General features: G+C 47.7%; 1 protein-coding gene across 1 annotated transcript; it reads right to left on the bottom strand.

Annotated features, from left to right (window-relative positions):
• Window positions 1–2,005: 2,005 nt before the first annotated feature.
• On the bottom strand, window positions 2,006–10,409 carry LOC146355503 (vomeronasal type-2 receptor 26-like). Its single transcript, XM_084832566.1, has 4 exons — window positions 10,269–10,409; window positions 9,476–9,706; window positions 6,411–6,537; window positions 2,006–3,565 (listed from the first exon to the last, which is right to left on the bottom strand). The coding sequence occupies exons 2-4, from the start codon at window positions 9,551–9,553 to the stop codon at window positions 2,655–2,657; spliced, it is 1,116 nt and encodes a 371-aa protein (XP_084688692.1). The 5' UTR covers window positions 9,554–9,706; window positions 10,269–10,409; the 3' UTR covers window positions 2,006–2,654.
• Window positions 10,410–10,643: the final 234 nt, after the last annotated feature.

Here is a 10,643-nt window from a genome sequence, read left to right as displayed (position 1 = left end):
CGTACTTCACCACCACCATTGCATCTGGTCAGTGTCATCCAACAGAGGCCCTTCAAATTTGTCCACCCATGAGAACAGTCAGGTGGGTGACCATGCATGAGAAGGCCTTCTCTGCAGTGGCCCCACACATTTGGAACAAGCTGCCATTGAAGGTCCGTCATGCTCAGTCATTGCAGGCTTTTAATAAGGCCTTGAAAACATCTTATTTTAACTTGGCATTCTATTGATATGACTTGTTGCTGATGCTGCTTTTAACATCAGTGTTGGTTTTATTGTTGGCTTCTATTGTTTTTATATTTTTTATCAATTTTAATATTTTAATTGTTTTTATGTATTTTACTGTTGTGAGCCACCTGGAGAGGGCTTCTGCCTTGAAAGGCAGCCAAGAAATATTTTAAATATAAATAAATAAATAAATAAATAAAATTAAACAATGGGTTTGTGGGGAAATTTTCAGCAACAGATTCCACTTTCACGATCTTGGAAAGTTCAAACTGTGTACTCCCCCAGAAGAGAGAACACTGTCTCAGTAGAAGCGCCTACCCTCTGGGAAACCCTCCGCCATGCAGTTCAGGAGGCAGAAAATGTGGCATGTTTCGAATGCCTCCTGAAAACTCTTTTGTTCAGCCAGGCCTTCTCTGGCCAAATTGCAATTGATCATGAGCTGCTCCATCTCAGTGCTTTTAGAATTCTGTTGTTATTGTTTTTAATAGTGTTTTAATATAGTGTCCAAATGGGATGTGAATCACATGGAGATTTTTAACACTGCGTGGTATATAAATCACATAAATGAATAAACACATAAAGCAAGTAAAGGAGACTTCCCAGCATATAGCATTGTAATTCCTGGGCATGAGATGGGGCACAACTCTTGTGAAAGTAGCTGAGAAAGAGAATCCAACTTCTTCCTGGATAAGCATGGCACTTGTGGTTTGCTCAGTGCTTTACTAAGTGATTGCTAATTGCTAAATATACTTCTTGACCTTTATTTGTCATCTAATGAAAACTACCACCAACAGCCCTGTGGGGTTGAGCCTTGGGCTGCTGGGTCGAACCATACTTGACAACCTATTTCTAGGGATGTACGAAAGGCACTTACCTTTCACGGATTATGTTTATGGTTGGGGGGGAGGCGTTCCGTCCCTCCCCCCGGAATCCTCACTGGGGGGGGCGCTCCGTTCCTCCCCCCCCCAGGAATCCTGGCTGGCCGGCTGTGCTCCGCAGGGATTCTGTGGAGCTGCCAGCCGGCTCCGCCAGCAGCTGGACATCCGGCCGCTGGCTAGCAGGGACGCAAATGGCAGCAGCCATAGCTGCCACTGTTTGCATCCCTGCAGTCAGCCGTGATAGGCTACGTAAATGTTTACGTAGCCTATCACGGCTGACTTAAAACAACAACAACAACAACGTGCATATGCAAATGGCGGCGGCCATGGCCGCCGCCATTTGCATTCCTTATTTTGGCACATATTAGTCTACGTATTTACATAGACTAAGATGGTGAAAATAGGGAATGCAAATGGCAGCGGCCATGGCCACCGCCATTTGCATATGCGCGCTGTTGTTGTTGTTTTTAAAGTCAGACATGATAGGCTACGTAAACATTTACGTAGCCTAGCACATTTTTTTTTTTTTACCTAGCCGTGATTGGCTACATAAATCTTTACGTAGCCTATCACATTTTTTTTAAAAAAAAAACTGGAAATGGCGGCTGCGGTAGCCAGTCAGAAGACCGGCCGCTGCAGCCGGTGCCACCAAACTGCCACCACAGCCGCCACCAGGAAGATCTGCCCAAGGTAAGTCTCGTCCCGGGGCCAGGGGGGGGGCAGACTGTTCCACCACCGATTTCGGGGGGCCAAATGAGCTGGCATTTGGCCTCCCCGAGATCTGTGGTGGAATTTTCGTACATCCCTACCTATTTCCAAAGATATACAGTCCAACAGTTCTCCTAACAAAGCCAATTGTGATTCTACAAAAAAAAGACACAACGTTTTTTGGAAGTAGCTTTCAAGCATTTTTCTCTAGTTTTGAATTAACCTTTATTTTGTACAGTTAGTACAAAATATTTAGTACATATTTAGTTAGTACAAAATAGTAATATTTTTCTTGTGTTCCTTTTAGGAACAGTTTGCTTTCCCATTAAGACTTTCCTGGTGCTCCTCCAAATCTCACAAACTACCAAACCAAATCACTCTCCACATCAGAGCAGGACTGGGGGTGGCTCTTAGCCCTTGTAAACTACAAGTGGAATTGCCATTGAATTTCCACACTTCAGCAGGTATTGCACTTTTCTGTGTATATATCCTGTTACATTCCATACATATCACTGTGCTAGTAAGAAAGAAGTCATATTCACTTGAGTGGACATGTTTTTAAAAATCCGCTCCCCTCCCACTTGTCTTTTTGTTTTAATCACTCAGTTATTGTTTTCGTGCTACAACACTTATGTTTTAAGTAGCATGCACCCAATTTATGTCATGGCTTGTGTGTGTGTGTGAAAGAGAGAACGTGTGTGTGTTTTTATACATAATTGAATATCTAACTGTAGACTAACAGTATATCATCTTAAAAAGAGGACATTATCAGAAACATCCATGGGGGTGGGGGGAGGCAGAAACTTACTAAAGGACACCACTACAAATCAATTCCAAAAAAAATCAGATGCCCTCTTTAGTTTTGGTTGTGAGATGCTCCTTTGTATTCAGATTAGGCCTCAGTACAATAATGTAGCACTTGGGAAGAAAGATGCAGCCCAGTAACCCAGCACTGGAGGCCAAGATGGAGAAGATCTGCACAGCTATCATGTATTTCCCCTTGGTGCTCAGGTAGGTGGGCACAAAGGACACCCAAACACTGCAGAAGACCAGCATGCTGAAGGTGATCAGCTTGGCCTCATTGAAGGCCCCAGGCAGCTTTCTAGCTAGGAAAGCCACCGTGAAGCAGATGGCAGCCAGGAAGCCCATGTAGCCAAGGACAGCATAAAACATGGTGACAGACCCTTCATTGCATTGCAGAATGATCTCTCCAGGTTGGGAATGCATGTCAGAATCTGGGAATGGCGGAGAGATGCCCAGCCAGATGATGCAGATGCCAGCTTGGACACTGGAACAAGAAAAGACAATGGAGTTGGCAAGACTCTTCCCCAGCCATCCCCTCACCCTGTTCCCTGGCTTTGTGGCCAGGAAGGCTAGCACCACGGTGATTGTTTTGGCCACCAGTGAAGAGACGGCAACTGAGAAGATGATGCTGAAGGCTGTTTGTCGGAGTACGCAGGTAGCTTTCCTTGGCCTCCCAATGAAGAGGAAGGAGGACAAGAAGGAAAGCAGGAGGGAGACGAGGAGAATGTAGGAGAGGTGCCGGTTGTTGGCTTTGACTATTGGGGTTTCGAGGAATTTAAGGAAGATTCCTATCACAAATCCTGTGGTTAAGGACAAGAATAGGGCAAAGGAAGTCAGGATGATCCCCAGATACTCTTCATAGGACAGGAAGGTTGTAACCTTGCGGATACATACATCTCGGTCCTGGTTTGGATGCTGATCATCTGGACACTTGGTGCAATGATCTGCATCTGAAATGAACAAGAGTAACATAGCTTTTCTATACTCATAACAGTCATTGCTGTTTTATATTCCATCCAAAATATTTTCGAGTGAGCTTATACCCAAGAAGAAGAATGAAGTGGGCATTGGAGCAGAGGCGGGGAGAGGTTGGGAACTGAGAATTTGTAGTAGGACCATTATGTAGGGATGGCGGAGAATTCTGCCACGGATTTCAGTGAGGCCAAATGCACTGGCATTCAGCCCCCCAAAACCCATTGCAGAATGGCCTCCCACCCCCCGCCACCTCACGGAATCCCCCCAGAACAAAACTTACCGGGGGCTCCAACGGCAGTGGCAGCTCCAGCAGTGGTGGCAGTGGTGGCAGCTGGTCTTTCAGCCGGCTGCTGCAGCTGCCATTTGCATCCTGCCAGGCTGCCGTGATAGCTACGTAAGTATTTACATAGCCTATCTCGGCAAAGAGAGGGTCTGTAAACGGCAGCCGCTATGCTGTTTGTGCCGCTGCTCTTTCCGTGATAGCCTACATATTTATTTGTGTAGCCTATGACGGTAAACGTAGCCATGCAAATGGCGGCCACTACGCCATTTGAATGGCTGCCTTTACCGTAATAGGCTATGTAAATACTTACGTAGCCTATCATGGAAAGAGCAGTGGTGCAAACGGCGTAGTGGCCGCCGTTTGCATCCCTGCTCTTTGCCGTGATAGGCCACGTAAATACTGATGTAGCCTATCATGGCAGCCTGGAGGGACGCAAATGGCAGCTGCTACAGCGGCTGCCATTTGCATCCACAGCAGCCCGGCCACAGCCAGAACTCCGGCTGCGGGTGGCCCTGGCTGGCATATCTGTGGAGCCACTGCGGAGTGGAGCCGGCCAGGGAGGATTCCGGGGGAAGGGACGGAGCGCCTCCTCCCCCAACACAAATCACATCTGCGAAAAGGTAAGTGACTTTTGTACATCCCTACCATTATGTGGTGGAGGACAGGTTCACTGAAGGATCTCTGAAGACCATAGGGGGCTATTGGGCTGGATGGAGCAATAAAGCATATCAGCATAAGGCAGCATTTTTCTGTTGTTCAAACTGCAGTGGGGTGGCGGTACCCCAACCTGCGTAATTTAAGACGACAATAGTCAGAAACAATATTCTTTATTATATGTGAATCCTACGCTTCCTCCAATGTGCTCCGGGTGGGTGGTAAGCGGGCAGTTATCCCATTTTAACCCAGTAATAGCTCCGTGAGATTGCTGCGGTGAGAAATAGTTTCTGGCTTAAAGTCACCCACTCCTATTCTCCTCAATGAGGAAGGATTAGAACCCAGTTCTCCCGAATCCAAGACCTACATCAGGGCTACTTCTTCATCCTGCTAATGTGTTCAAAGGGACCTCAGTGATCAAGTACCCATCTCCCATCAGAATCAGGAACTCTGTATGAATTGTACCATTCTCATTCTTCCTCATGAGTTTAAGGATTATTTGGTGAGAGAAATAGGTGTTGGAAGGCCAATCTAAGTAGAAGTGGGGATTTAGTTTGTGTCTGACCTGAAGAGGAAGTGGGAAGTAAGTCTATGGCAGTGTTTTTCAAGACTTTATCTTGAGTGATTCATTTTCCCATCAAAACCAATGCCAGGAAATCTTTCAGAACAATCTCGGCTATGCCCCCCCCTTTTTTCTTTTCTTTTCTTTTCTTTTATTTTCTCTTTTCTTTTGTTTTCTTTTTGTTTGTTGTGTTTCCTGTGGATTTCCGGTAATACACACCCACACACCTTAAAGTGGATGCAGAGATAATTATTCATATACTATTTCAAAGCTGCCTTTATATATAATATATGAAGAAATTAAAACAAACTAAGAGTTTTACAGGATTTTTAGCCATAAGAACAACTTCTCAAATTTCTTAACCAATTAGCTCTTTGTAGGTTTGATTTATGATTTTCTTTTCTTCTCTCTGCGGATATGTTGTAAGGCACATACTCATCTCATGTGGGGCACAGACAGGGCTGTTCTGCCCCTCCATTTGCCTGTGTGAACAAGTCACATTTTGTGTTCCATTTGTTTAAGCAAAGGTGTATTCAACCATTGTTGAGTCCTGGAAGTTTTGTTGTTAATTTTTAAGAACTGCTTCAAAGCATTACAATTTTTTTTTTTTTTCTGTTAAAGGCTTTATATTATTTTTTTCATGGTGTGTACATCCTGGAGAGCTTTGGCTATTGAGATGTGTAGAGATGGAATGAATGAATGCATGAATGAATGGTATTCAACACAGAGGGCATGCCTGTGCTTTTATTTGCAGAAGGGGCATTTCGGCTGCTAATGGTGATCCCTGCCCCATCACTGCTTGCAGCCACAATATTCAACCCACTTCTCTTCCTTTGTAGAGCAGTCTTCCCCAACCTGGCGCCCGCCAGATGTGTCAGACCACAACTCCAAGCATTCCGAAGCATTGGCCATGCTGCCTCTGTTCTCTTCAGAAATTTGAACCATAATTTTGACATTGGGGGGGGGGTGCTGTTTGTTTTTCAACAGCTCCTTCTACCACACATTCCACCATTCCTCTTGCAATTTCCAAGGTTTCTAAAATGATCCTTTCTTTCTGGTACCTGAGAATCTCAGAAAGATTGCTCAACCTTTTTTTATTCTATCCAGGTTAGAAGGACCAACCACCAAACATCACTGAACATGGAGGGATACTCAGTTTCCTGAAGGGCCTTAACAGAGCCATTCTGCTGTGACCCCAGTAATACATGAAACAAGAAAGGATCCAAGTTCAGCGATTCCTCTAAAAAACCTCCACAGAAAATGTCTGGCTGAATCTTTGCCCTCCTCCCCAGGGGCTGCATTCTCCTCTGGAGACACCCACCTTCCTGAGTGGAAATGGTCCCTTCTGTGCAGGGAGCACAGTCATAGCAGCAAATGGGCTCTCCTTCCTTAACCACCTTCTTGAATCCAGGGCGACAGCTTTCCACGCACCTGGAATGTGGCAGGGGCTAAGCATAGAGACAAGGACCATCAAGGAAAAAGTGTCAGGACTCATTTGTCTACAGAAATGAGAGACGGGGTTTGGAAAAGACCCGACATGGCCTCTAGCCAGAGGTTTAACTTGAGGCCTGCTACCCAGCCTCACTCGAGGCCTGTTACCGGGTCTGCAATGAGTGAGTGCTGGCATGGGAAGAGGTCTTTATTTCTTACATTTCTATACCGCCCATTAGCTGAAGCTCTCTGGGCGCTGCTCTAGTCAAAGCTTTAACCATAAATTATATACAGTAACATAGTAAATAATAATAATTATAAAAACCAGTAAGTTTAAGACAGGACCAAAAAAATAAGAGGTAACCAAGATGAAAGCCAGCAGTCGAGCAAAGATTTAAAATGCCCTCACGCGCTCTTTAAAATGGAATGGATGGATAGCCTGGGACAATACAAAGTTCTTCACCTGGTGCCAAAAAGACCACAATGTAGGCAGCAGGAGAGCTTCTTGGGTGGGTGGGGGTGTCATTCCACAACCTGGGTGCCAACACTGAAAAGGTCCTTTCCTTAGTAGCCACCTTCCTCAACTCCTTCGGCAGGGGCAAACTTAGAAGGGCCTCTGAGGATGATCTCAGCATCCACTCCGGGAGATGGAGAAGGAGACGAGGCTTCAGCTAACCTGGGCCACATCTACATGGGATTGATTTCATTGTTTGATTGGTAGGAGCTGCACTGTATTAGCACTGCAAATTAACAGCTGGGGCAGGAGATGGAAGGGTTAATGCGGACTTGCCAAGCCAGGAAGGCAGAGAGCGCAGAGCTGGGGAGAAGAGAGCAGGACGAGGTCTCTTCACTGCCCAATCCACAGGCTTCCCCCCCCCTGCACAAACACAGGCTCAACAGAGTGCTTCTGAGTCCCAGTTCATGAAAATCCTCGCCCCTGGTGCCCACCCCTTTGCAACTGTGCAGCTTCGAATCCACAGGCCTCCAACGTTGCTGAGCTGTGTTCCTTTGTAGCCAAATGTCTCCACTCTCAAGCTTGATACTTCAAGTGAGATGCAGTGACGTGGAACTGAAGGCAATGAGTTAATTCCCATGTTTGCCCCCCTGCTCTCCCCCTGCCCCAGGCCACTTTCCCCCCACACCAATCAGTGCAGCTTCAACCAGCCCGCTTCTTCGTGCCTCGGTAACTGCGCAGCTGCAAAGGAGGATTCTGCCAGCATTCTGAATCTCGCCCTGAGGTGGACTGGCAGCCAGTGCAGATGGGACAGACATGGTGTCACATGATCATTCTGGCCAGGCCCCATTAACAGTCTCGCTGCCCTAGTTTGGACCAGCTGGGGGTTCCATTTTCAAAACCAGCCCCATGTACAACACACTGCAGTAATCCAAATAGGGATGTACGAAAGTTCCGCCATGGATCTCAGGGAGGCCGAATGCCAGAGCATTCGGCCCCCTGAAATCGGTGGCGGAATGGTCTGCCGCCCCGCCCCCCCGGGACGAGACTTACCTTGGGCAGATCTTCCTGGCAGCGGCGGCTCCGGCAGTGGCTCCGGCGGCGGTGCGGCGGCGGCAGCACCCGGTCTTCCGACCGGCTGCCGCCGCCGCCATTTCCAGGTTAAAAAAAACAAAAAAAGTGATAGGCTACATAAAGATTTACGTAGCCTATCACGGCTAGATTTTAAAAAAACACCATGATAGGCTACGTAAATCTTTACGTAGCCTATCACGGCTGACTTAAAAAAAAAACACGCGTGTACGCAAATGGCGGCTGCTACGCCATTTGCGCCACTGCTTTTTGCCGTGATAGGCTACGTAAGTATTTACGTAGCCTATCACGGCAAAGAGCAAGGGCGCAAATGGCATAGCAGCCGCCATTTGCATGGCTGCCTTTACTGTGATAGGCTACGCAAAAACTTATGTAGCCTATCATGGCTGCCTGCAAGGACGCAAATGGCGGCCACTATGACAGCCTCCATTTGCGACTGCAGCAGCCCGGCAGCGGCCGGCCGGAGACCAGCTGGAGCCGCCGCTGCCACCACCGCCAGAGCTGATTCCGCCACATCCGCCCCAGGTAAGCTCCGTCCTGGGGGGATTCCGAAGGGTGGCGGTGGGCCGTTCCGCCACAGATTCTGGGGGGATGGATCTAAAGAATCCAGCCTCACTGGAGTCTGTGGTGGAATTATCTGACATCCCTAGCTCTAGCTTTGGTTCACAGGTGTAAAGAATATCATCTTTTATATACAGGAGGTCTGTTAAGGCAGAAACTGACCACAAGCCTTTGATAGGATGATGCACCTCCAAGTTGGGAAATTACAGCCGTTGTGCATGGACCAATGACATAAACATACCTGGGGAGATCACTCTAGGTTGGAATACGCTTGCATGATTCAACTAGCATGCACCTGACCCAAAGGCAGGTGGCATGAAGTTCCAGCTTCCATGGTGTAACATGATTTTACCTTTCATATGGGACTCCTCTGGAATTCAAGGCTGTTAGGAAGTCCATGGGGGCTTTCAGGTTCCCTGCCTTAGCCTAGCTTTGCTCATGGTTTCATGGAGCAAATGTGCCCATGGCTGCCAAATGGCATGGGCGCCTGCAGGGTCTGCCCTTCCTCTCAGCTGTGTTCTAGCACACCAGAGAAGGCACGGAACAGGTCTTCCCAGGAAGGGAGTTCCAGGCCCCCTCTTCAGTCCCCACCAAAAGTGCTTCAGATATTAGCAGTGCAGAGGGAATGGCCTCTCCCTAAGATGTAGGCACAATGGCAGGTTTGCATGGGAGAAAGCATTTCTGCTGCAACACCAATAATACACAACACAACAAAGGATCCAGGTTGCAAATCAACACAGGAAGCTGCCTATGAACAGGAAGACTTTCCAAGCAACCCTGAAAGGCAGGCCCAGGTAGAGCAGTTATGAGATCAAAGCAGATGAGATAAAACAGATGATTTCCCCCACCTTGTTGAGATGCTTGGGCCACTTCGGGGCATCCTGGTCAAAAGTGAACTTTCGGTCTCTGAATCCCCATCTTTCCATCGTCCCAAATTTCTCTATAATGGCAGACCGATTGGGAAACACCACCCAGTTCACGATGTCAAAGTCAGCTGCCAGCTCTCCATTCTCATCCAAATACACTCCATCCACAATGGAAGCATTGTAATACTGGGGCTTCCTCAGGAAAGCGTGAAACTGCAATGTCAGAAGGAACACCAGCATTTAGTAGACAGGAAACCCACATCAAACATCTCAGTTCACCCTGGAATCTCCCACGGCTCAGGACTGCTTCCCCACTCAAGTGGCTGTTGTCTCTTCTTACCTGGTTTCATTCCTGAATCCTCCTCCCCCCGCCCCCCCCAGTCTGCTTTAACAGTTTAAGAAGCTAAAGCGAAACTTCTGTTTTCTATTCTCTGTGTTCTAGAGATTACCATTCCACTCAAACTCCCACTTCCCTGGGAGTAAGTCTCACTTGAGTAGACATATATATAGGAATGCACTATACATGCCATATATTTAGTATGTGATTTAATGTACTCTGAATATCTTGGCCCACACATCATCAAATTGCCCAGACGATTTTTAAAAATGCTCCAAGAACAGAACTATTATCTGCTCTGTATAAAATAGGGATGGGGGAGAATTTCTCCCTGAAACTTCGGGGGGCCGAGTGCCAACACATTCGGTCCTCCAAAGGTTCGAGGAGAAATTTTCCGCCACCCCCCGCCCCCCCGCCACCCCCCGGGATGGGACTTACCTTTTACGAATGTCGCTCCCGGCAGCGGGTCCCAGCGGTGGTTCGGCAGGTCTTCGTCAGGGGCGGGGGCGGCAGCCGGTCTTTCGACCGGCTGCCGCTGCTGCCATTACAAGGAAAGTAAAAAAAAAACAAAAACGCCCCTGTGATAGGCTACGTAATGATTAACATAGCCTATCACGGCTAGATTTGCAAAGTCAGCCATGATAGGCTACGTTAATCGTTACGTAGCCTATCATGGGGCTTTTTTTTTTTCTTTTGAAGTTCGCAGCCGGGGAGACGGGGCGCTTCTCCCCGGCCTGAATTTCAGCCAGGCGAGGCGGGAAGCCTCCCCCCCGGCCTGAATTTCGGCCAGGCGAGGCGGGAAGCCTCCCCCCC

The sequence above is a fragment of the Heloderma suspectum genome, chromosome 2 (assembly GCF_057233095.1).
Source record: "Heloderma suspectum isolate Gila_16-S chromosome 2, 16-S_ref, whole genome shotgun sequence".
Lineage (NCBI taxonomy): Eukaryota > Metazoa > Chordata > Lepidosauria > Squamata > Helodermatidae > Heloderma > Heloderma suspectum.
The sequence above is the reverse complement of the archived record's forward strand: the minus strand, read 5'-3'. Positions and strand labels throughout refer to the sequence as shown.

What these genes read in the sequence shown, in the direction of transcription:
- LOC146355503 (XM_084832566.1), bottom strand. Translation starts at nt 9,553, where the DNA reads ATGGAAAGATGGGGATTCAGAGACCGAAAGTTCACTTTTGACCAGGAT. An exon ending in GGCCCAAGCATCTCAACAAG is followed by an intron (nt 6,538 to 9,475) that starts GTGGGGGAAATC and finishes CTCTATGCTTAG; the next exon opens with CCCCTGCCACATTCCAGGTG. An exon ending in GACCATTTCCACTCAGGAAG is followed by an intron (nt 3,566 to 6,410) that starts GTGGGTGTCTCC and finishes TGTTCATTTCAG; the next exon opens with ATGCAGATCATTGCACCAAG.